We start from the raw sequence: 27,565 nt of genomic DNA, 5'->3' as shown, positions 1-27,565 counted from the left end.
AACGAATAGAGTTTTCAGAGCAGAAATTAGTAATCCTCTGCGAGAAGTTCTTACTTTTAAAGAGTTCGTTTAACTCAAGAAGCTGATTGCGGGCACCATAGAAATTAGTGGCATTGTCTGACCATATAATCTCGGGAGCGCTCCGCCTTGCAATAAATCTTTTAAGGGTGAGAATAAAAGCATCAGCTGTTAAGCCGGTGACAAGTTCGATATGAACACATTTGGTGGTCATACATATGAAGAAGGCTATGTATGCTTTATATAATGGAGCCTTTCTAAGATGAGAGGATCGGATCATGAAAAAACCTCCGTAATCTACTGAGACCTTTTGGAAAGGTCTTGTCGAGAGAACACGATCGGGATGGAGATCTGCCATAAGTTGTGTTGACTTGGGTGTCATGAAACGGAAACATTTCACACAGTCGTGTATTATCTTCTTTGTTTGTCTTAGTCCAGAGATAGGCCAATATTTCGAACGAAAATTTGACAACGTGGTCAAGGCGTGTCCCAATTTAACATGCATTTGTTTTATCATTAATTTGACAACTGAATGATTAGATGGTAGTAGCAAGGGATGTTTCTGTTCGAAAGAGATAGGGGCAAATTCTAATCTACCACCTACATGAAGAAGTCCAGTTTTCTCAGAGAGGAAGGGGTTTAGTGCCCTGATAGTTTTATCAGAGATTATTTTCCGATGTTTTAACTCATGAAATTCTTTAGGAAAGGCCTGTGATTGTATGTACTTAACAATCACAGTGGTGGAGGAGCTTATTTCACAAACCTGCAGTGGTCCTAATTCTAAAGGTGAATTAGTATGTCTTTTTCTTAGATTTGAGAGAAAACGAAAAACATATGCCAGAGTTCTCTGAATTTTTGAAAATGACGAACATTTATTAAAAAGGGTTTCAAGCGTATTATTCACTTGAGATATGTCAGAGGTTGTGCTTAAAGTAACCTGAGTGTGTCTGAGTTCCAGTAAATCTCCCGTCCATTCTTTTATCCTGAATTGAGAGTAGTCTATTACACTGGAAACTAAAAAGGGGGGACCTTCGGTCCACAATTTTTTTAAAATTGACTGAGTGATATCTGAGGCTCTAGAGGGCAAATCTGCTACGTTTAAAGAGGAACTTACATGATGAAATAAAAAGGATTTACTTAATTCTTTGATTTGACTGACACGATGAAGTACAAATGGATTCCATGTAAATTTAGTTGTTAAAATCCATGTTAAAGCGATGAGGCTGTCTGAAAATATGTGAACTTCAGATATTGTGACGTTTTTTGAAAGAACCTCAAGTACCTTTCTAGTAAGAGTGACACCTAATAAGATACCAGACAATTCTAACCGAATAATAGTTAGTTTATTTTTTAGTGGAGCTATTCTAGTTTTCGATGTTATGAGGCGAGACGTGACTGTGTTGTCACTATACACGACTCGAAGATAGACACAAGCAGCATAAATGTCCTGAGAGGCATCGGTGAAACAATGTAATTGCATATCCGATTTAGGCAGTGGAAGTGTCAGGCATCTGGGAAATGTAATTATTTTAGATATTGATTGGAATGTATCCAATAATGATTTCCAATCCGGGATCAATAGGTCATCCAGTATATCACTGTACCAGTCTAAGGGCAATGACCAGATAAGTTGTAAGAAAGATTTAGAGTGTACTCTAAAAGATAAGAGTTTTCCTAAGGAGTTATACATTCGAGAAACATAGGTACATAATTTTCTTTTTGTTAAGGGAGGCGCCTCTTCACAAATAGGCAACTTAAAAGAAAAATCGTCTTGATAAGGTGACCTGTTAATACCTAGGACCTTAGAGAAGCTACTAACTAAGTCAAGATTAACTTCTGAAGTGAAGATCATATTATGCTCATTTGAAAAGGCACGAGAATTTAAATATATTTTATAGAGTTGGAAACCGTGAATGTTCAGAAGCGAGCGTAGTTGAGAATAAAGTATGTGTAACCTTTCCAAGTTATTGGCGCTGGTCACGATATTGTCGATATTTGCATAATTTTTTATAGTATGAGAGGCTACTGAGTGTGTGGTTTGGTTAACAAAAGTTTGAACCTGAGGGACAGTAAACAACGGAGTAGGGCACGTTACATTAACGTTCACCATATCAGGAGGGGGCAATGCACACTGGGCCTCCAGTAACAGAATATGGTTGGGCACTGCAGGAGCTGTTGTTACTTGGCCCTCTGCGAATGGTAGGGCCACGGTAACAGAAGAAAAGGCAGGTTCTACTGAATCTAATGAATTAGATTGTGAGGTGGTATGAGTAAGAACAGTTTGTATTGAGAGAAATTTGATGACATCCGTGTCAATACGAGGCTGTGAGAGGAGTATTTGATTTTCGTGTGTTAGTGGAGGAACAATGGATTTATTCCGAGAAGGGATAATTTTCAAAAAATTGACATGTACATCACCTTTACAAGGTGTTGCAATTGATAATAAATCAATAGATTTTTGTGTAGGAATTTTATTGAAATGTAAGAAAGTGGGAGTGAATATATTCTGAGCTTGAATAGAAAGTTTATTAACCTGTCGTATATTTAGAGCATTTAAAGTTTCAGGTTGAGAGATATCTTGAATTTGTATACGAGTTTGGGGAGGTTTTTGTGCCAATTCCGCTTGCACACCGCAAGAAGGCGGTACTTGAGTTAAGTTTTCAATAACCAATGGAGACAAATTGACAGTTTTTAGAATAGGAGCAGAGATTAAAACATTTTGTGTATGTAAAACTTGACTTGAAACCAAGGTATTGGATTCTTGTAATATTTGTGGGGGAGAAATGTTAAGAAGCACGGGAGATGCAGATATTACAGTTTCAGTAATCATATTTTGTTCTGGAGTAGTTTGAAAAGTGACTGTTTGTGCTGGTAACACATTTTTTAAGAGAGGCTGGCCTATTACATCTTGAGTACTAATGTTATTAGAAGTGTTTTTATAAGTCGGCTTTTGAAGCTCTTGCGTCTGAGCTTGAACAATTGCAGAACTAAACGAAGTACTTACAGTTATTTCTTTCATCTATTTGAACTGATTGGGGAGGGAGTCAGAGTAAAATGTATTTTTAACTTCTTTTTGGCCATTTATATTCAAATCAGTACTTTTAACAATGTGTTTACTGGAAGTATTCGCCTTAAATTTTGTACCAAATTTAAAAGCCTGTTTAGCTTCCAGTTTTTCTTCTAAGAAACATAAAGCATCCATATATTTTTCATAAGTAATATCTACTTCCTCACTTTCGAGAATAGTTTCGTCGTCAGCCAGGTTTTCCAAAGCATCCAAATACGATTTATAAGCTGCCCTAAGCTGAGTAATATATTCTCTAATTCTACAATTAGAGAGGCCTTTTTCATTTGAACTAACAACGTTCGCAATTCTGGCGATATTTCTTTGTGAAACGTGCATTGCATAAAAATATTCTGCAATTTCTGCCATTTTGAATTGGAGTATATTATAGTTATATAGAGTGTAATAAGAGTGTACCAGACAGAAATGAATGATAAAGAGAATAAAACCTAGAGACCCTTGGAAAGGTTACAAAGAGAAGAGAAAAAATATGTATATAAGAGTGTAATGAGATTATCAGTTTCTTGTTTTTTTTTTGTGTGAAAATTATATTTGGTGTCGTGAATTTAATTTAAATTAACACTGAGATAATTTTAATTGATTTAATAAAGCAATTAATATGCAAATACTTTCTAAGGGCAGAGATTATTGTAAAAATTTAGTTTGTGTCATCAAGCGATTTGAATAAAGCGATTATTATGCTAGGGATTAATGACAATAACAGCGGAGAATTCTTGTAAAAATTTATTATTCAGAACAATAGGACAAAATCCCAAATTATTTACCTAGACGTGTACCTCTGGCAAAACGTGTCAGAGAACAATACAATTAGTTGGGATTATAATGAGAATCTTTGGTTGACAAAGGCTGGGATTTTTACTACGTCACAGGTATCTATCAATGGGTCATTCTACCTGACTAACTAACGTCCTTTAACAATAGAATCATAAAATTGGAATTTACACAGATAAGAATTATTAAACAACGATCTAACAATATATCGATTTCTCAATACATACGTATATACATATATATCACAGAACATATACACATATATAGAAATACATAATTTCGAAGGACCAAATCTAATGAGATTTACAGCAGAGATAAGATTTATCTGAACCTAATTGGATCAAAATATGTTCAATCGAGCATGAGATAAAACAGAGAGAATGAGGATTTACATATGACTCAAAAGTGTACCAAACTATGTAGAATCAAGATGTGAGACAGAGAGATAGGGAGTGAGAGAGAGATTATGATATTATGATTTATATCCGACTCGAATAGACCACAATATGTACAAAAAGGGTGTACATATGTGAAATTATGAATATAATTTCAGTTGATGAGGACTGTATTACATACGGCTGGTTCAAATAAATTAGGATATGTGGTAAAAGGTTATACAGATTATAGCAAATAAAAAGTTTATACAAAGTCTTACCAATTCTTCTGCTGCACATACACACACTCGCGGTATTTAGAGGCTTTCAGTCGCGGTTGTTCTTCATACGGGGAAACTGTCCGGTTACCGGTTTCTGAACACGTGTTTCGCGTATTAACACTTAGATCACGATGTAGAGCACATTTGCGTCTGTACACGATTTAAAATAGTACTTGCGGTATTTTTCGCGTAACTATAAGCGAGAGAGATAATTAGAGTGGAGAAAAAGCGTGGTGAGTCTGTACCAAGCGATAGAGAGATCGAAAAAGAGGACGACTGTTTTAGCAACAGTCAGCAGTCAAGAGAGAATGTCCGTTATCATCGAGAGACAACAGGCAAGAGAGTGTGACTTTCTTTGCTATCTTACAACTGTCTGTATTTCTAATGGAGTGGGGTTAAAATGTGAGTAGGAAGGGTTGGAGAACGGGAAATAATTGTAAAATTGTGGTAGAATGGTAGCTAGTAATACAGCGAAAAAATGACATGATTTTTCGCATGTGAAAAATTGAACAGTGTATACAGAATTGTAAACAAAGTGCAGGCAAATTGAATGATGGAACTGTTGAAATCATTGAAACCAGAGGTAGAAAACGCATTCAGCTTGAAGATCATACCAAATATGCTATTCGGAGTAAATTCCATGCTTTCTTTTTTCGGAATGAAATCCCAACCTTAAAGAAAGTTGAAGTTGAAATAAATTCCGATAATTCAATGCCCAAAATATCACGACGTGTTTTATTGTGAACATTAGAATAAATGAACATTAAATATATAAAAAGAAGCAGGAATAGTGTTCTTTTAGAAAAAGATGAAATTGTTTTGTGGCGGAGAAATTACTTACAAAAAATCCGAGAGTATCGTCGTGAAGGACGAAAAGTCTACTATTTAGATGAAACTTGGCTAAATCAAGGTCATACTGCCTCAAAGGTGTGGCAAGATTTGGAAATTAAAAGTCGTCGACAAGCCTTCATTGAAGAGCTTTCATTAGGATTAAAAACACCAGTGGGTAAAGGACGGAGGCTCATAATAACACATATAGGCAGCGATTCGGGTTTTTTGGACAACGGCTTGTTACTATTCGAATCCAAGAAAACCAACGATTACCATGAGGAAATGGACGCTCAAAGATTCGAAGGTTGGTTTTCAAATATTCTACCAAGCCTTGAAGCAAATTCTGTCGTTGTTATGGACAATGCGTCATACCACAGTCGACGGTTGGAGCCATCACCAACGACTGCCTGGCAAAAAGGTGAAATAATCAACTGGCTCTCTCAAAAAAATATACCATTCAATAACAACATGTTGAAAGTACAATTATTAAACCTCGCGAGGATACATATACCCGTTTTCAAGAAATATGCAGTCGATGAAATGGCTCGTGCAAACAACATAATTGTACATCGCCTCCCTCCTTATCATTATGACCTGAACCCTATCGAGCTTATATGGGCTCAAATAAAAAACCAGGTGGCAAGGGAAAACTTAGTGCTTATTAGCTACTGCCATACAAAATGTCACACCTGAGTCTTGGAAAAATTGTATAAGACACACTATAAAAGAAGAAGATAGAATGTGTGACTTAGACACAAGAGTGGACATTTCGGTTGAACCATTAATTATCAATGTAAATAATAGTGATCGCGATAGCTCTTCATCAGCCGACGAGTCGTCTTCATACGATGATTAATATTTTAACTTCCTGTGGAGGTCGAACCATTTTATTACGATTACTTTCGTATGTAAGTAAGTTTGTTTTGTTAACCTAGTTTTCAAACTAACATACATTTTGTACCAATATACTTTGCTCTTAAAAAAAATGAATACTTCTTGTAAAAGTTTACTTCATGTAATCGACAAGTTCAGAATTGGATTTTCATAATTATGTAAATTAGTATATTTAAAATATAAGTAATTCCAATGAAAAGAAACCTTTCATTGAAATAACAGCAGGGTAAATCTCTCTACCTGCCTTTTTGATAATGAATTTTTGTAACAAACAAAAAATGTCATTAAAAAAAATTATAGTTTGTCATTAAATGTCATAGAAAGTTTCTCTGTTTCGTACGTTTTGTACAAAATTATGGAATTTAAAAGTAAGTGTTTTTTTTGTGATAAGAAGTACATACTTCAAAGTTAAATATAAGTCTCATATCATATTATATTAAGATTAATTTTTAAAAGTCACTGCAACAGTGTGAACGATACGCTACTGAATGCTAAGCTAGGAAGTTAATGAGCAATTTATCTCTCTCTATATTATGACAATGTTGATCTACTATTCCTTTCTACCGGTCCTAGAATGCGATATTGTCACGTATGACTTTTACAAAGAATATTATCGTACTTTAGATATTTTCTATATATAAGTATTGTATATAAATATAATATTATACATAAATATTGATGTTACTAAATACATTTTATTATATACCTTAACAAATACAAAACGATCATTAATATGATAATTTTGCTGCATGTCAATGATTAAATGATAAATTGCTAGAATATATATCATTACAAACTGGCAACGATGTTGTTGGTTTATCGCATTCACAGTTCGGAGAATTTACTGCCTACAAATTTGATTATCAAGTATACCTACTTATCTACAAAGTTCTCTTTTCTACATTTTATAACAAGTTCTTTTTAAAGTTAATGCATCTAACTTTTTTTCTGAAAAAATCATAAATAGATAATATACTCTTAATATTTTAGTACGTAGACTTCAACCCTTTGATAAAGCAAAAGAAATCAATAGTACCCTTCAACTGCTCCGATGAAACAATGAAAATGTTGGATACTTTACATCAACTAAACCTATCGAACTTTGAAGAAGAAACGACTGAAACCATACATCTAACTACAATTACCGAAACCAGTCCACTACCAAATTATGATCAAGTCCAAAAACTTACTGATGTTGATGCAGGAATTGGAAAAGATGTTGATTCTTCACTTTTGCAAGATTCTAATCAGACTTTTTCTGAATACCAAATACCTCAGAGTCAAGTTAATCAAAGTCTGGTAACTTTGAGTAATGTCGAAAGTACGCTCAGTATTTCATTGCAGACTAGTGGAATAGATACTGTAGTATCAAATGAAACTAGCATTAATATAAATCCAAATGATTTACTTGAATTAGGCCAACCTGAAGAAGACTTAAATATTGTTAGTAACGAGAAATTAGGTATAAAAGGTTCAAATATTAGTGGTAATATAAATGTGAATTTATTAGAACCAAATAATGTTACCACGCTGTTAATATCTGTACCAGTGAATGAGACTTCAGTGACAATCCCATTATCAAATAATTTTAGTCCATATTCATTAGACACATCACAACCATCAAATGTTACTTCATATTTGATACCAATGAATTGTACCCCATTGCCAATGAATTTTACTTTAGCGTCGACAGTGCCAGTAGAAAGCACTGTGCCTAGTTTAACTTTGGAAATGCAAACTAACAATAACACAAACAATTTGAGTTCTTCAAGTACGCTATCTTCAATAACTGTTGTTCAAAATACTGGATATAGTAGTATAGCTGGAAATGTGAACATTAGTTTCAGTAGTATAAACCCACTTGTCTTGAACTCTACTTCGAATCAAACGTCTGCAATAACCTCAGAAGAAGCTACTTTACTTAATATTGGAAATATAGTAGATGCTAGTGCCAATCATACCAGTACTATGAAACCACTTACTCCAGTTAGTATGTTCACAGAACTTCAACCAAATTTGAATAGTTCCATGGTAAGTTATCTTAACAGAAAACTTTGTCTTAGTTTCTCATATTTAAAGTAGTATCGGGCGTGTTATGTGTAATATCGGAATTCATAACGGGTCACCACGTGACGTCACATCACCACGTGACTCGTCGCTTGAGTAATCTTTTTGGGCGTGAACAGGAGTGATGAGTGATGGAGTGTCAGCCTAACTAACTGTAATCACGGCATCAGCTGCGGCGGTTTATTTATTACTGGATTTCAGTCGAGCGCGGTCACAGTGGGTGGGTGGAAGGGGGGGGGGGGTGTATCATAGCAAAATCTATTTGTCACAAAACATGAAAATTATTAACTATGTGAAATTTTTCATGTTGTATATTTCTTTAAACTATAATTTCTGCATTTCTGATAAAAATTTATGATTAAATCAAGTACCGATTTATCTAAGAAAGACAGAAGAGCTTTAATGTTTAGCGGCAATGGAAACTTATTGTTAATTAGTTCTTGATATAGAGTTCAAGAGAACCGAGAATTCAGAGAACATTCGAGGAATATATGATTTAGGTCACCGGTCACCAATAGATACGTTGTCACAAATACAGACAGGAGAATAAGTATTCCAATGTTATATAAGTGAAGCATGGTTTAATTTTAAACGAGTCAACACTGACATTTGTGCTCTAGTATAATTATAATTATAGGTGAAATGAGGAATGTTTTTTGGAAGTGTAGGGTGAGTGCTGAAATAATAATTAGTAGTTTTATTTTTTTGTAATTAGCTTCCCATTTTCAACTGATATTAGGTTTCAGAGCATTATTCTTATTCTTCTTCTTCCTTCTTGTATGTAGGCTTTAAAGCCTGTTTCCTCTTTAATATTAGCCTCATAAATTGTTTAAATTGTCGCACCATCTTTTTCTTGGTCTGCCAATACTTCTTTGTCCATTTGGTGACTTATCTCGTGCTATTCGTACTATCCTATCCTCTGCCATGCCACTAATATTTTTGTCCCACTCCTTTTTCCGTTTTATCACCCATTTATTTATGTCTTCTATATTGCATGTTCTTCTTATATTTTCGCTTTTCTCCCTATTCAACAGGCTTTTCTCTAATATTCGTCGGAGTATTTTCATCTCTGTTGTTTCTAGTAGTCGTCTCGTTTTGGATGTGTCAAGTGTTTGTCTCCGCCGTGTATGTTAATATAGATCTAATTGCTGCTTTATGGATTCTTGTTTTTGTGTCTTGTCTTAGGTGTCTCTTCTTCCAGATTGTGTCATTAAGAGATCTTGCTACTTTACTTGCTTTTAAGCTTTGTTGTCGTATTTCTTTTTCAACATCTCCGTAATTGGTTATATCTATTCCCAGATATCTAAACCTTGCTTCCTGTTTTATTATTTTCACCTTAATTTTTATTTTATATCATAGTGGGTATTTAGATGTTGTCATACATTTGGTTTTTTCTGCTGATATTATTATAATTGTATTTTTTGACTGTTGTATTGAAGGTGTGTGTTAATCTTCTGTGTCAGCGATTAATGCAGTCTCGTTTGCATAACATAATATTTGGACTTCTTTGTTCCCCATTCTGTAACAATTCCCTTACGTACTGCTTATATTATTTCGTCCATGATTATATTAAAGAGAAATGGGCTTAACGAGTTACCATGTCTGACTCCGCTTTGTACTGGTTTACACTGTGTTAGTTTTCCATTTATTTTTGCCATTTATTTTGTATAATATTGATTGGTATGTTTTTTTATGCAGTAGGTGTATCGAAAGTCTTTGTCAATTCTATAACATAGATATATGCTATGCTTATTGTATTCAATAGCCTTTTCTGTGATTTGTCTTAGTACAAATACGGCGTCTACGCAGGATCTTTCGGATCTGAATCCTTGTTGTTCATCTGATAAAGTTGTTAATTTTGTTGGTTAGGAGTGCGGTGTTTAGTAGATTTATACCTCTATAATTGTTGGGATCTTCTTTATCTCCTTTCTTGAACATTGGTATCAATATGCTGTTTCTTCATGCGTCTGGTATCTTGCAGTGCAATATTAGTTTTTGTATAAGTTTTGTCATCTCTAGGGTTATACTTTTGCCTTCGTGTTCTAAAAGCTCGTTGGTTATTTCGTCTGGTCCTGGTGACTTTTTATTTTTGAGTGAATTTATGGCTATCTCTACTTCCTCAAAACTGATTTCTATTTCTTGTCTTAATTCAGGCACGTCTTGGTGTTGATTATTATTTTCCTTTCCTTTAAACAGTTCCGTCAGGTATCTTTCTTATTCGTTTGCTGGTAAATTATTGTATTTCTGTTGCTGGTTCTCTGTTTAGTTAGGATTTTAAATTTTGACCAGAAACAGGCAGGCGGTTATATTTTGTTTTAATATGAGGGTTTCGAGTGCGTTGAAACTGACGCAGCAGTCGTCAGGAAGTGGTGGTTTTGTAGGCTTAATGACCCTATTGGGGACTAATATCTCAATTGCTTGATTTATCAGATTATGAATAACCGTGATACCATCATCGATATCATCAGGATGGTTTAAATTACCTTAACTGTGGAGTGTTGACAGACAGATGCTGTTTTGAAGAGGTTCCAGTCGGCGTGTTTTCTTCTTTTTAAGGTGCCTTCTCCATTACTGAAGGTTGGCTATAACTACAGCAAATTGCTCTCTATCTTCAGCTGTTCTTAGTATCGAATGTGTGCCCATGCCTGTCCAGTCTCTTACATTCTTCAACCAGGAGCATTTTCTTCTTCCTGGACCTCTTCTTCCTTCCACTTTCCCTTCCATTATAAGTCGTAGGAAGTTGTATTTTTCTCCTCTGTAAATATGTCGTAGATAACTCATTTTTCTGTTTTTTACAATATTTATGTCACGTGCTCTGTCCAAGAGATCTTCAGCATCCTTCGAAAAACCCACATCTCAAAGGCTTCTATACTCCTCATACTTGTAATTCCGAGAGTCCATGTTTCCACTCCGTATAGCAATATGGAATAAATAAACGTTTTTACAAATTGGTATCGGATATCCAACGATAACGTAGAGTTTATGAGGAATTTTTTCATTCGTTGAAATGCGGACCTAGCATATTCTATACGAGCACGTATTTCGACCTCGTCGTCAAGATCGTTTGTTATCCAGCAACCAAGATACTGGAATCTTTGTACTGGTTCTATATGTTTGTTATAGATACAAATATTAATGTCGACATTTGGTGCACGTGTAACAGCCATTACTTTTGTTTTATTTATGTTTATATTTAGTCCCAAGCTATCTCCCTCTCTGGTTATGACATTCAAAAGTCGTTGTAAACCCTCAGCATTGTCCGCAATAATGACGGTGTCGTCTGCGTATCTTAAGTTGTTTACGTATTCTCCGTTGATTTTTATTTCTTCTTTAATATTTTCGAGGGCATTTTGAAAGATCTTTTCGGAATATATATTGAATAACAGTGGAGAAAGTACACAGGCCTGACGAACTTCTCTTTTTATTGGCAATTCTGCTGTGAGACGATTGTCTATTTTGATCGATGCCATTTAATCCCAATATAGTTTTTTAATAAGTGCTACAGTGTTATGGTCTATACCATGTTGTGTTAGGGTTTCTATGAGTTCTGTATGTTTTACTCGATCAAACGCTTTTTCGTAGTCGATAAAACAGAGAAACACGTCTTTTCGCTGATCTAGGCATTTTTGTAGTAATATCTGGAGGCCAAATAATGCCTCATTTGTACCAAGCCCCATACGAAATCCAAATTGATTGTCGCTCAGTTTCTTTCGCATCCTCTGTATATTCGTTGATGTACAATTTTGAGTAAAATTTTCAGAAAATGGCTCATCAGGCTAATTAATCTGAACTGTGAGCATCTATTTGCTTTATTTTTCTTGGGTATAGGTATAAATGTCGATCTAAGCCAGTCTTCTGGGAAGATTCCAGTACTATATTCATTTGTGGTTCTGTTCTCTCGTCATCAAACAGATCTGTAATGTATTTTTCCCAGATATCTTCTACATTTTCTGGACTAGATACTATTTGGTTGTTATCATCTACTAAAGTTGTTGTGGTGATTTTTTCTTCATATTTGTGACTTTCTTAATCTTTTTGTATGCAGTAAAGGAGTCATGCTTTTTTAGTAAATATCCGAGTTCCTCACATTTGCTGCTCATCCATTCTTCTTTGGCTTTCCTGATTTTGTTTCGGATGATTTTCTGGGTCTTTTTTTATATTTTTTGTAAGATCTCCTTATGTCCATCAGTTCTAGGACTTCTTCTGTAATCCATGTATTCTTTGTTTTTCTGATGTTGTCTTGTAGTTGTTCTCTTTGTATAGTTCTGATTGTTGTTTTGAAGGTGTGCCAAATACTTTCTATTGTTTCTTCTGCTTCCGTGGGTGCTTCATTGAACTTTTCTTTGAGTGTATCATTGAGTGTTTATAGGCGTATTTATAGTCTCTTATTGTACGAGGAGGATTTTGGGGTAATTGTTCTTTCTGTTCCTGTTCTTTTACTCTTAAGTTCAGTAGAGAGTATGTGAAGATATACTATAGAAATGATGCGGTGAAGTATGAAAAAATTGCCTAAAATTTATATTTTTTGGCAAAGCTCCGAAAAAACTAAAACAACTTTGACAGATATTTTGCTCTGTCACAGTATTGCTCATATTTCGTGTGACAATAAATTTTGAATTAATAGATTTTGAATTAATTATTGAAGATTTGAACGGTGTGTTCACTGTACAAGATCCTATGATATGTCCGAAAGCAAGATAACAGGTCTCTGAAAACATAAATCTTCTCTTCGATATATTTTCTGTGTTGAATGCATGACACATGAAATCTTCATTTCAGTCGTCCCAGGAACGCAACTTAAATATATTGACAATATCATTTTAAAATCATCCACTTTAAAATGTATAATATGTGTCTGAATAATTGTCAATGTGAATAAGTCATATAGAATTAAATTATTAGAATAATTTTTTATCAAGTAACAAAAACAAAATTTGTTAATTTGTTACTTTATTAATGTTTTGTATTTTAAGAAAAATTCCGAAGTTGGAATAGTATCGTTAAATAAACTTATTTTAATCTAAAATTGTGGCTTATTCTCAATAAACACAGTAAATTTGATATTTTACGTTGTAAAATATAGGGAAGCGGTTCCATTAACTATTTCGAGGCAAAATTTCACTGTTTTTCAACGTATATATAGGCCATAAACAATGATTTATTAGGTTTCTCAGACACAGTAGATTTAAGTGAACCTTTTAACCTTTCCGTGACCGTGCAGGGTATTTTAGGTGCCCAGACGCGGTTTTGTTATTATAACTTTTTAAAATATTTTTTTTGTTCCTTTAAGTAATACTTAACTAAAATACATTACTAAATCCTTTTTTTATAAAAATTATAAGATTTAATTTCAATTTTCTACTAAAATTAAAATTAATTACTTGGGGTACCTCCGTTACTTCGCACGGCCTGCTATGTATTGAAATCATATATCGCCGGTGGAACAATGACGCAACTACGAAAGTGTAACTTTTCAGGAGAGCCAAAAATATAAAATTATTTTACTTAATACCTTATGCAATGAAGCATAATGAAATTACTGGATTAGTATTGCAGTTATACTTAGCCACCGTGATATACTGTAACACTACTACACATTCGAAAATAATTCTTAATTTTTCATCCGTAAATTTGATCCCCAATTGCAATTACGTTATTGTTGCCACAAAATAACTGAGGCAACAATGACTTAATTGTAATTGGGGATCAAATTTAAGGATGAAAAGTTAAGAATTTAGAATTAAGTTTTAGAAAGAAAAATTTAGAATTTAGTTTTAAAGATAAATATTCCACATAAATACTCATTTTGTAAAATTTTTGTTGCCACCTTTCAAACTAGCTAGTTTGAAAGGTGGCATCGAAATAAGAATAGAAATTCATTGAAAAAGTTTATTAAACAAATTCAAAATTGTAGTAAAAGCAAACATTTTTAATAAAAAGGAACTTAAAATAAAATTCAAATTACAAAAAGAGTATCAACAAAAAATTAAATCGTAAGAGGATTTACAAAATCCAGGAATATGTTGCGGATGCAACTGTTTTAAATCTTTTAGTTTGTTATCACCTAAAGGAATTTTTGAAGAGTAAGCCCTACACAACTGGCATTTCGGTGAAAACAATTCGGATGAACTCCGACTCCTTCTTTTTTGGCAAACATCAACTTTCGTCCACGTAGGTTGTTTATAATTTTTTTTTTATACAGGAAGTAATCTTTCCCTTTTAAGATTTGAAGTAACATTACTTCAGTTATTTTGAAGTCACGGCATTCCTCGTCTTTGATGAAATCAGTGCCATTTGCGTTGTATACTACATTGTAGGCCCTGATTTGGTTGCCCTCTTCACTGCTTTTTCTATTATGCTGTGGACTGAATCATCTTCATTTTGGGTGTGACCGCGAACAAGGTACTTTTTAGTAATAGAATTGATGTCCAAAGTATTGACAGGAAACAGGTACATGGCTATTAGAAATTTTTTTGTTGGCTCCCACAGTTATCGGAATAAACAATTACATCAGTTTCTGGGATGGGTATTGACAATTCTTTTAGATGTTAATAAACGCAAGATATAATTTATACTGCCCCTCTATTCCCCATCACTTCATTACAAAAGCTAGGCTTTATTAATTTCACAAGTGCTATCTGTTTCGGGGACTTGGCCTTTTTTCGCCTTTATTTCTACTACTCTAAAGTTATAACAGTTTAAGCGAGATTTGACTTGCTATCATAAAGTCCTCGTAGACACTTCGTCTCAGGACCAGCAACTTCATGTGGAGTCGTACGTTGCCATGTTATCATATTCACTGGTAACTTCAACATCCTAAAATATAAGACTAAATAATGTAAACTAAATTGTAACATATAACTTTTAACGGGTTTTTACCCAGATATTTAGTGGCTCAAAACATGTACATCAAGACACTGGTGATGAAATATGGATTCCGAAAAGGTTTTGTCTTCATGACATAGCCCGTTTGGGTTTTTTTAATTTATATACCTTTTATAAAGGATTTTAACATAAATTTTTTTAAGATTTTAGTTAAAGGTAAAAATAAAAACAATGTAAATTTTTTTAACAATAAAAACAAATTATTTTAGTGACTAGTGCTTAATTGTATAACTTCCCAAACAATAATGTATAATTTAAATGAATTAATAAAGTATTTTAGTGGGGTACCATAGTTACCTCACACGGCCTGAAGCGTAAGTGTTTGTAGCACGGTTCCAGAAAGGTTAATGATTTTGTATATAAATATAAAAAAAGTAACTATATTTTATTAAATTTATAGTTCTTTTTTTTATTTTTTTATTTTTAACACATATATTTTTTCAGATAATTAACTCCACATCTACACACGCGAAACGTAATTTAGAAAGCGATCGTTTAGAGGTTTTAGAAAAAGATTTACAACTTGTCAATGAACTTCAAAACATACTTGACGGAATTTATTCATCCAATCGTAAAAGGAAAAAAAGAGAACTGCCCATATACTTTGAACAAATTCCTTTGACACAAAATGTTGCTTTTTCCGAAACTGAGATACCACAAATATCAAATGAATGGAATGAAAAGGACTTGGAAAATAATCGTGAACCAAAAACTATTATAATACGGAAAAAAAGGCATCCACGATCCCTAAGACATTTAAAAAGGAAAAAAAAATATAAGGTATTTCAGAAATCCAATCCTCATGGACGTTTTTTAGGCCAAAGTTTGCAAAATTCTACGTAAACGCAATTCCAAATAAAAGAAGACAAGACATACAAAATGTACCAGCAGATGCTGCAACCAATCATAAATCTAAGTTATCAAATATTTATATGGACCAATCAGACTTTAACACAAGACGAAGATGGACCGAATTTCCATGGTCAAAGAAGGAAAATTTAAGAAGAAAATACAGAGATTGGATAAACGTTTATGATGAAAACATACCAATGGAAATGACACAAGCAAACGATCAGAATGATGAAGGTGAGTATTTCGATATTAATACAACTTTTTAATATATAAACAGCCTATAATAGATTATTATTTGCTTTCAGATTTTTTTATTTAATCGATTACTACATTACTGCAATCTTAATGTAATCGTTATTGCAAAAAACTTAACTCAATCAGTAGTAAATTATATTAAATCCTTATATCTAACAGTGTAATTCTAGTGAAATTTACTTCAAATCCCTTAATTACCAACGTAAATCAGGTCTATGCCCCAACATCGTCCAACGATAAAGATAATAATTTAGAAGCATTTTACAAACATCTTACTGATGCTGCAAGGACTGATGCCTTGGAGATGTAAAGGTCAAAGTCGACAAAGGATGCTGTTTAAATATTGTGGGGGATTGTGGCTTGGAAAACAAAAACGAACGTAGAGATCTACTTGTCCACTTCGTCCAAAAATACGATTTCATTATATCGAATACTCACTTCAAATTACCACCAAGAAGACTTCACACCTGAAAATCAAATGAAGAAGCAGAGAATAAAATGATTAGGAACCAAATCGACTTCTTTCTAATAAAAAATCGATTAAGAAATTGCAGAATATTGATATAATCCAACTACAAGACGAGAAAGTTAAGGAAACGGTTCTGAACGAATATTTATTTTGGAAAAATATTGGTGAGAATGTTTATGAGGGCTTTAATAAAATTATAACAACAGTTAAAGAAATCTGTGAAAGAAATTTAAAATGAAGCTCAAACTTTATAAAAGTATACAAAAGAAAATTAGACGTAAAATACGGGAAGCAAAGAGTCAACATCTAGTGAAACAGTGCCATAAAACAGAAAAACTCTAAAATAGACACGACACATTTAATATGTATAAAAACGTGAAAGAAGCTGCTGGTATCTTCATCAAGAGACAAACTTTACTGCTACATAATGAATATGGTAAAGTAATATTTGACGTAGAGAACAATCTTTGAAAGTGGGAAAATTACATTACGAACCTATTCGAAGATGATAGGATTAGTTCACCTCTGGATATTACTAACTGCGACTAACCCCTAATAACACGCTCTGAAGTAACACAAGCAAAAAATGGCAAAGCGACAGGTCTTGATGAAATTCCAAATGAAATATCTTTTTCTTCAAGTGCCATCTCCGCGGTGGAGGTCGGCAATCATTATAGCTATTCGGACTTTTGAGACGGCTGCTCTGAAAAGTTCATTTGATGTATATCCGTATCACTCTTTCAGGTTGTGCATCCATGACATTCTACGCCTCCCTATGCTTCTCTTTCCTTGGATCTTTCCCTACATAATCAGTTGGAGCAAAGTATATTTCTCTCCATATGTAATATATTCCAAATTTCTTGTTTTAATTATTGTATTAAAAATTTCTATTTCGTTATTTATCCTTCTTAGAACCTCTTTGTTTGTGACGTGTTCTATCCAAGATATTTTCAGAATTCTTCTATACACCCACAGTTCGAATGATTCCAGTTTTCTCATTAATGTCGCATTCAAGGTCCAAGATTCCATTCCATAAAACAAAGTCGAAAAAACATAGCACTTTGCGAACCCAACTCTTAGTTCCAATTTTAAATCCCTTGTATATAGCACTCTTCTCATTTTGTTGAAATTTAGCCTTTTTTATTCTGATTTTAATCTCCTAAATGTAATCATTTGTGGAGTTAGTCATTGTTTCTACATATGCATATTTGTCCACTTGTTCGACATTGGTTCCGTTTATTAGAAGATTGTCGGTATTTCTTTGAGTTTTCGATATTCTCATAAATTTCGTCTTCTTGACGTTCATTGCTGGACTGTACTCTTTTCCATACTCCGCTATTCTAGTCGCCAGCCTCTGAAGATCTTCAATATTTTCGGCTAAGATCACAGTGTCGTCCGCATATCTAATGTTGTTAATGGGAACTTCATTTACTCACCCTCAAGAGCTTTTTTCAGTATCTCTTCTGAGTAGGCATTAAAAAGAATTGGCGACAATATGTACCCCTGTCTCACTCCACATCTTATTTCAATATCTTCTGACAGCTGTTCGTTAACACGTACTTTTACTCGCTGTTTATAGTATAAATTTGATATGATCCTGAGGTCGTTGTAATCAATCTTCTTTGATTTCAGGACATTCATTAATTGTTCATGTCGTTTATCGAATGCTTTATTATAGTCAATAAAACATGCGTATATATCTTGATTGCTATCCAGGCATCTTTGTATCAGTATATTAAGTGAAAAAAGAGCTTCACGCGTTCCTAGACCTTTGCGGAAACCAAATTGTGAATCATTAACGTCTATATCCAGTTTGTTCAGTCCAGTCTAGTTTGTCCAAGTGACGAATATAGAAGCTTATAATTGACAGCAATGTTTTAGAGACTATAACTTCGTTTTTCAATACTATTTATGCCAGCGGACACCTACCTAATGGTTGGTCCAATTCGTTGTTCATAGCTTTACCTATGAAGACAACAGCAAACCTGTGCTGATTATGTGCGCAGTTTGGTTTTCGTAACGGGTTCGGAACGAGAAAGGCATTGTTTGGGATGAACGTACTTGCTCAAAGATGTCGTGGTATATCTGAAGATATATACTGTTGTTTTATTAGCTTTCAAAAGGCATTTGATCCTGTTGGGCACTCTATATTGATCGAAGTTCTAAGAGACATTGGCTTGGATGGCACAGACGTTGGCATAATTGGAAATTTGTATTGAAATCAAACAACATCAGTTTTAGTAGACGGTTTGGAATCATAGGCTCTTTACATCCTTTAAGTCTTTGTCTTCATCTGAAGAGCAGTAAACTTCAATTTCTCCTTCAACGCCTTTAGGTAGTTTCAAATTCTTTCTATAGGGTTATCATCCTCAACGTCTTCCTCATCAGTTAGCATATCTGGGTCTGGAAAAATAGTAACAATGTCCACCTCAGACCGCGAATTAGAAACATGAATATCTTCTAAAGCTGAAGGTAAACCTACGTATTTCTTTCCATAGAAATTTCGAATACTAATACTATCAAAATCATCTACATATGCCATATCTGTAACAAACTTGTAAAATATCAAAAATACTCCCATACGCCCATTGTACTCATATAAGTACATCTAATTTTAACAAAAAATAAATCACGTTATAACTAAAATTTTGAAAAATTATTTACTTAAGCACTTTAATAAACTTATTATAAACTAACGTAAACTATTTGATGGTAAAAAGAAGTAAAGGAGAGAAAGGTACTGTAAATTTATAAAGCCGATGTCGATAAAATAAAAAACGCGTGTATTCACTTCATAAACAATAAATCAAAACTAACAAACCAGCTAAATCATTCAACGAAATATGTTAAAGCGTTGATTGAAATGTTATATTTCAATAGATATTTCAATCAACGGTTAAAGGTTATCGTCTTAGGGGTATTTAGTATTTGTAGCAAAAAACTGGGGTGTGTAGGAGGAGAGAGGTATAAGAAGAGTGGTCTATATATATGGGATAAAATTGATAGAAGTAAAATAGATAACAATTAAGTAAAGAAGTAAAAAAAATATTGAATGGAATGTGGCTAGGCTAGCAATGTAGGCAAGAGAATGACCACTAGAAACTCAAGGATGGATACGGCCAATTTGCATGCCTTTTAAAGACAGTAAATCAGGAAAATATGTATGATGGATAGAAAAGAAGATATGAAAAATGAATAGATATAATGAAAATTAACAAAGAAAACAAATTGAGGGCGCCAGAAGAGGGATACTACTCTAAAAAGAGTAACGGTCACTCTTCCAGGTATCGTATACTGCTAATATTAATTAAAGTTGATTTAATAAACAAAAATGCTGTAAATGTAAAAAGGTAGGGAAATATTAATAAAAAATTATATGCAAAACAAATTCAAGTTTATTAAATATAACTTCTTAGATTTTGACAATCTCTAAGTTACCCAAAAAGTATATGAAAATTTCACAATATAATATTTTAAAAAAGAAATGTTGAAAACAACTATAATAAAAAGTTGAAAACTACACAGAATAACTCTAATATAGAGTGTACAACCTACATCTAGGTTAAAAACAACCCTAAGCAAAATAATGCTAACGTTGGAAGAACGATAGCCAAGTAAATATATTAAACTAACCTACAATATGACCAACAATATTGTTAAACACCTCTAAATTCAAATATAAACCAAGTAATATATAAATGGGAACAAGCCAAGTTAAACAATTGAAACGGTCTATTATCCTGAAGGGATAATAACCAGAGTTAATAACACAAGATGAAATATAAAAAAAAATTGTTAAGTAAACAAATAATGAAATAATTAAAGTTAATAATGAAATAAATGGTTAATACAAAAAAACAATGGAAGATAATCTCTGGGTAGAATTTGAGCTCAAACATACCGATACCTTACACCAAGGGAAGTTATATTAATTAATATATATATATATATATATATATATATATATATATATATATATATGTTATAAAAAAAAACTATAACTGGTGAAACAAGATATATATATATATATATATATATATATATATATATATATATATATATATAGTTCTGAATCAAAAACCAACTGTCCTCCTAGGTGAAACAGTTGTCTGGAAGGATACTCCCGAATGGCTTCGGTGTCCCAGCGAAGTCCTCTTTGAGGTCCGAAATTAGCACGGAGCTGGTGCTAATTGGCTCAGTTCCGATGATTACTGTCCTGCCCTACCTCTAGGTGCAGGCTGGAGAAAAAATGAGGGTGGAGTAGACAATACCCCCTGGCTTGTCCCAATGACCCTGATTCTTATAGAGTTGAAGTGGTACTCTCCCTCGGATGTTCTGAGGGAAGTTTATAATTCCATGGGAGGTGGCTGAAAACAATTCCCCGTTACTTCTAATCTTAACATTGATAAAAAGAAATCAAAGAAGAAGTGAGGAGTTTCTTTCAGCATAAGAAACCGGAGCAAAAAGATAATTAGATAAATATAATAAAAGATAATAAAAAAAACCCATCCAATCGGATGTAGCGTGACCTGAATAATAGGATATGGATAAAATACTCTAATGTTCATTAAAATATCTGTGGAAATTGTAATAGAGGAATTTTTGGGAAAAATCCGAATTTTAATCAGATTCATGCCAGAATGATTGTAAGCGGCCATACTATGCTTGAATTCGTGACCCAAGGTCATTCTGAATACCTTAAGGATGTGGGATGTGGGAACAAAAAGTTAGTTTTTATAATATAAAAAAAAAATAATTACCAGATAGCTAATCAATTCCGTGCTAGAAATTTCACTTCGGCCTCCCGAGTTTCCGAAAACACCGTCAATTAAATTGTTACGGTTATACTTAGAACATTTAACTTCTTGAAGTGAAGGAAATTCTATGCATTAATTGGATTTTCTTTCGCTAACTACCACCTTTGTACCACTTCAAACTCTCGATCAAAAGTGAATTGTAATTCACAGTTTGTTAACCAAGTTAACCAAGAGCCAGTTTCCACTCCCCCTAATCTCCTGTCATCTCTCTGGTTCGCAATGGTACCAAATTAGATCAGAGTGACAACTTAAATTATTAAAAATACACACTTAATGAGCAAATGAACACTTAAAGTTAGGCAACCCGTACTACATCTCTGAAATTACTTTAATATAAATAATTACTTTAATATAAATAGTAGTAAAAAAGTAACGACTGTCACATATTCTGTAGTTACTAAGAAATACACCTATTATATTGTAGATCGAACTAGTATGTCAAAATAGCAGCTGTACTATAGTGGGCGCTAATGGGTTAAGTACGTTTCCGTATATTCTACTATTAAGTTTTTCACGACAATTCCTCTCTAGTTTTCACGGTCATCCCGTCTGGTTTTTTGTGTATGGAAGATATCAATGATGTCTTTCCTTCCCCTGTAATTTGACCAAACTTGTGTATAGTTTGGCGGTACAGTATTTGGTATACAAGAATTTAAATCATTTTATCAAAGAGCTAAAGGTAATCTACTATTTTTAATGGGAATTGGCAGAACATTTGTTTTAACCGCTTGCCTTACGAATTAATTTGAAAACCGTGAAAAATGTGACAATTTGTTTATTGGCATAATTTAATATATAAAAGTAATGCAAAATGTAAATTAACAAAAAAATAAAAATAAGACATATTAAAGAAAAAATTAACCCTTTAAAAAAACCAAAATTATTATCCCGGGTTATCTCGTCACAGAAAAATTAAGTGCTAAAACGTTGTTTGCCAATAAAAGCATAGGTATATTTTATATATTTGATTTAGTGTGATAGTCTTTGAAGCATGGTACATCACATAATGGCACTTGACAGTTAGGACATATATATCTAGTATCTTTTCGAATTTTTTTTCCGGTGTTATCCCTTTTTTGCTATACATTGCACATTGACGTGTCGGATTATTTTTCTTCTGTGTTGGAGAACATATTCTGGGAAATGTCTATTAGATAAACGAAGAGGCGCTAGATCGATTCAGGCGACCAGTTTTTGGTACGATTATACTGGAGTGATAGGTTTCAAATATCATTTCAATCACATTGACCATATAATGGTGTGTATTGTCTGTATTGTCCTGCATTTTTCTTGTATAATAAATAAGAGTTCCAAAGACATAACTCTATCAGATGGTAGAATATTTTCTTGTCTTTTCACGTTTTCTGGTTATAGGGTAATCGGTGATATGCTGGTCAACTCTATCAACTCCTCCCATTGTAGAATTGTAGTCATTTACTACTATTGGTTTTACCCTTTCTTAATTTCGTTTTTTTTTAAACTATGTGTTATGGACAATGGAAAGTATAATTATATCTCTTTTATCTAGCCATCGTAATGCTAATAATTTTCCACGTTGATAACCAATGATATTTCCTTTTGGGACTTTGTTTTTATGCATGAGTAGTGGCATTTCTTTTCTATTAGCTTTTGCGGTTCCATAAGTGTCGGTTTTTTTGTAATCAAAAATTGAGACAGTTGAGGAGAAGAATAAGAGTTGTCAGTTATGAGGCAATGGCCTGGTCGAATAGCGGCTCCCTAAGAGATAGTACAATTTGCGATATAAATCCGTACATTGCATAATTTTGATTGATAGCAGTTCCTTTGTCGAGCTATCTTGAGCGGAATGTATTGTTTCCATCCAAATCGTACTTTGTATAATAACAAACTGTTGTCTATTGTATAACGTCACGATCGATAGAATAGCACTTCCTAAATTTTTTTGAAAAGTGTTCATAAATAGGCCAAATTTTATTTAGTTTAGGATTTGGGTGCTCGTTTTGTTTATATTCTACGTTATTCTTCTTCTTTTTATAGTGCCGTGCACCTATAGTGCGTTGGCGAATTATCTTAAGGCCAGACGTCTGTCTTTTGCGGCATGCAAAAGATCGCCAGTATTATTTATGCCTGTCCAGTTCTTTATGTTCCGTAGCCACGACATTTATTTGCGACCTACTCCTCTCTTCCCTTTAATCTTTTCCTGGATGATTAGTTGCGGGGTTGCGGATTTTTTTTTCTCTCAGAATATGGCCGAGGTATCCAATCTACGTTATTGGGAATATGTAAAAAATTTTTTATTTGGCAATATCTCTGATAACTCATAGCTTCTCTGCAAAATGATATTGTGGATTGTTTTGACCAATACAGTTGTTGGTCTGGCTTTTTTATGATGCTCTGGAGAGTAACTAAACCAAGGAAAACACGTATTTCAACATCTGTAGTTTCCTCCAATGTAATCCTCTCGACGTAGCTGGAGCGTTTCTTTTTTAAGGCTCTCCCAAACCAACGCGGAAAATTCTCATTACCTGCGGAATTCCGTACCGCATACGATTCGCATTGAATTGTTTCCACTGTGGTAAGTATACAAGTTCAGACAAGTACGATTTTTGTCGTTCGGGCATGCGTTTTGTCTGCGTATTTATTCGTCCGGAATCTTAGTTCGCACTCGACAGCGTTTTTATCAATTTCGCAGTGGTTTCGCATGTGAAAAAATTGAAAATGGAGAGAATTATTGAGTTGGTTCGAAAGTATCCTATTCTCTATGACCTTTCTCATGAAGATTATAAAAATGTAAGGAAAAAGGACAAGATTTGGACTAGAATAGGAGAAGAAATAGGCGAAAATGGTGAGTAGTTTTACGATTTGTATTGGTTTATTTTTCTACATCTAAGACTAAAGAAAAGCAGAGGCCTAAACAATACTATATTTACTGCAAGAAGAGTCCATTATTTTCATCGTGAACAATCTATTCATAGTCCTGAATTAAAATACGTGGCAAATTTTTCTCGAACAGAAAATGCCAGTCTTGCAGCTCTCCTTGGGTCATTGTCCAAATTTTGAAATGCTCCAAGTTCAGGCTCTGGTGGATCTAAAAGTTGTAACGTTATAAACGTCACATCTCTATTAATTTATATTTTAATAATTATTTCATTTTAATTTGTTTATTAATTTTTTTATTGATTTAAATAAATATGATTGGTTAAATTTGTCTTATTTGCTATCAACTGAGAACTCAGGTTCAATCCCTAGTTAAGACAAGACGAACTCACCCTTGAGATACTGAGCTAGGCAAGGTATAGACGATAAGCTCCCATGGTTGATTGAGGTATTATTTTTACAATAGTATTTCAATTCTCTTTGGTAGTCTTATCGTTACAAAGTTCTATGAATCTATCATCACATTTTTTTGTCCTTAGAAAATTACGCAAAATACATGCAGTTTTCACAATGAGAATACTAGTATCAATTTTTGTTTCCATTGGTCTGTAGAATATACGCCATTTTTGTTCCAATATTCCGAAAGCGTTTTCTACTACTCTTCTCGCTTTACAGAGCCTCACATTATAATTTTCCTTGAAAATATCTGTTCTGCTTTGACTGTATGGAAAGGGCCTCAACAAGTATGGTTTTAGTGCAAAGGCTTCGTCTCCAATTAAGACATGATGGGGAAAGTTCATTCTGGCCTGGGAGATTTTTCGGCTCAGGTACACCCATCTGATTTGTTTCAAATCTTCTTCCCATGTTGGAAGCTTCGAATATTCCACCGTCGCTGTTTTTACCAAAACCGCCAATATCAACTGAAATGAATCTACAATCTGGGCCAACAATAGCCATTAATACTGTAGAAAACTTATTCAAATAACACCAATAATTAGATCCTGTTTTGTCTGGACACTTGATAGTAACATGCTTGCCATCGATTCTACCAATACAATTTGGGAATCGCTAGGTATTTCTAAAACCTTCTTCAGATTTTTTCCATATTTCTGTAGTTGGTTCGGGCAAGTAAATATGTTGCAAATTTCTACATAAAGCTTCACAAACTTCTACAACTATGGCACTTACAGTCGAAAACCCGACTCTAAAACTATGGCCTATTGTATAAAATGTATCTCCGGTAGCCAGATACCTAAAAAAGAGTATTTTGTTTCAGGGGATGAGATTAAAAAAAAAATGGAGGAATCTGCGCGATACGTACGCTAAGTACATAAGAACTAATAAAACTAGAACTGGACAAGCGGCAAGCGATAAAAAAAAATGGATATGGGCAGATCATATGGAATCGTTCAAACCGTTCCTAAATTTTGCTAAGACTGCATCCAATGTCACAGATGTTGATACACAAGAATCTGAAGCATTCCCACATATAGAATCACCCGAAAATATATTAACGGATGAAAATTCCGCAGTACAGAAACCAACGTGTAGTAAAAATCTACTAACAACTCAGACAGATAATTCCCAGAATAAGATTCAACCCTCCTCATCGAAACCTACTCGAAATGAAGCTCCTAGGGTTACTCTTTCAAATGAAACTCCTTCTACAGGCAGAACAAACAGAAAACGCAATTCTGAGCCATCCACATCTGTGAAAGATATGATCAGTTATTTTGAGAGCAAAAAGAGAGTAGTGCATGATGCTACCGATCAACTGTTTTTGGCTCATGCTTCTACGGTAAAATCTTTCTCTCCTAGAAGGCAAATTGAAACAAAAATGAAGATTGCGCAAGTTATCATGGAGCAGGAGTTGCTTCAATTGGAGGAAAGTTCTTTGAATAGCCATCAATCTAGAGCTGAAAGTACAGACACCTATCAAAACCCATCTTCCGTCGGAAGTATTTCGGTTGTATCCCTACCTTCACCAAATGACACTGCATTACCTAAACAATCGAATACTTCTGGGTTCTATGAAGTGAATTGTGAAAATAATTATGTTACACTACACAACTTGGCGCAGAGTTGCAACCAAGTAGCTTCTCATAATCCATCAGTTTCCAACTATGTCAATTCCTTTGGCCCTTACAATACATAAAGTATATTTTAGAGTTATTTTGATCCTTATTCTCTTTTACTGTAGTAAATTAATGATATAAATAATGCCTGCAATTTTTTTTTCATTTTCTTACCTTAATGTTATGGCCAACCGTTCTTCGGGAGAAATAGCTTCTCGGTAATTCGTGTCTGATTTTCTAATATCATTTTCTACAAGGTGCAACAGTTCATCGAAACAATCTATTGTCATTCTAAAATAAATGTAGCATCTTTTATCGTCTTTTCGTAATTGAGGCATCAGCGTGTGATATTCCCCACATTTCAGTCTTTCTAGATTGATATCATCAACCCATTTTCTTCTTTTCCTAAGATTAAATTCATAATATAGTCCATATTGTTGTTTTAGGATAACTATAGATAATAATTTTACCTTGAATTGTCGTCCTCCATCGCTAACATTACAAGAGCTTCTTCTTCATCTGATGATGTATACATTTTTGTGAAGAATTGAGATCACTGAGTAGTATTCTTTGTTTTTCGTTGTCACCAACTCTTCTCAATACTAGACACATACGAGTATGACGCGAATATATTCGCTTCAATATGAAGTTGTTTACGAATTCCGTCAGGAATTCGACTGCGAACTTTCCGTCACGAATCCGCTGCGAATAATTCGCGTTGGTTTGGGGGAGCCTTTATAGTTATTTGTTCCGCATCGTCAACGAATTTATTAAAGAAGTGTAAGACGTTATTTGGCTCAGGAATTTCAAAATTTATAGAAGATTTCCCATGAAACGGAAATCTAGGCGGTGACGGCGGTGGCGATAAAATATTAAATTTCAGACCATTCACGTGCTGCTGTCACTATCATCTGAATCATTAAATTCATCAAAAATACTTTCAGTATCACTTTCTTCAGAACATGAACGGCTTATATTATATTCTGATCCACTACTTTCGTACTGATAATGTTCATCTTCACTATCACCCTCCAT

At 33.8% G+C, this 27,565-nt stretch overlaps 2 protein-coding genes across 3 annotated transcripts in view; both read left to right on the top strand.

Annotated features, from left to right (window-relative positions):
- Positions 1 to 16,049, top strand: part of LOC140449849 (uncharacterized) — a 52,572-nt gene extending 36,523 nt beyond the window's left edge. For both annotated transcript variants that reach the window (XM_072543217.1, XM_072543218.1), the window contains 2 exons: positions 7,245 to 8,285; positions 15,651 to 16,049. In XM_072543217.1, coding sequence (XP_072399318.1) covers positions 7,245 to 8,285; positions 15,651 to 16,049 — 1,440 coding nt within the window. The remainder of the gene's footprint in view (positions 1 to 7,244; positions 8,286 to 15,650) is intronic.
- LOC140450527 (uncharacterized) overlaps positions 15,992 to 27,565 on the top strand; it is a 103,922-nt gene continuing 92,348 nt past the window's right edge. The window contains exon 1 of the mRNA XM_072544184.1: positions 15,992 to 16,292. Coding sequence (XP_072400285.1) covers positions 16,139 to 16,292 — 154 coding nt within the window. The 5' untranslated portion in view covers positions 15,992 to 16,138. The remainder of the gene's footprint in view (positions 16,293 to 27,565) is intronic.

Source organism: Diabrotica undecimpunctata, chromosome 9, assembly GCF_040954645.1.
Source record: "Diabrotica undecimpunctata isolate CICGRU chromosome 9, icDiaUnde3, whole genome shotgun sequence".
Lineage (NCBI taxonomy): Eukaryota > Metazoa > Arthropoda > Insecta > Coleoptera > Chrysomelidae > Diabrotica > Diabrotica undecimpunctata.
The sequence above is the reverse complement of the archived record's forward strand: the minus strand, read 5'-3'. Positions and strand labels throughout refer to the sequence as shown.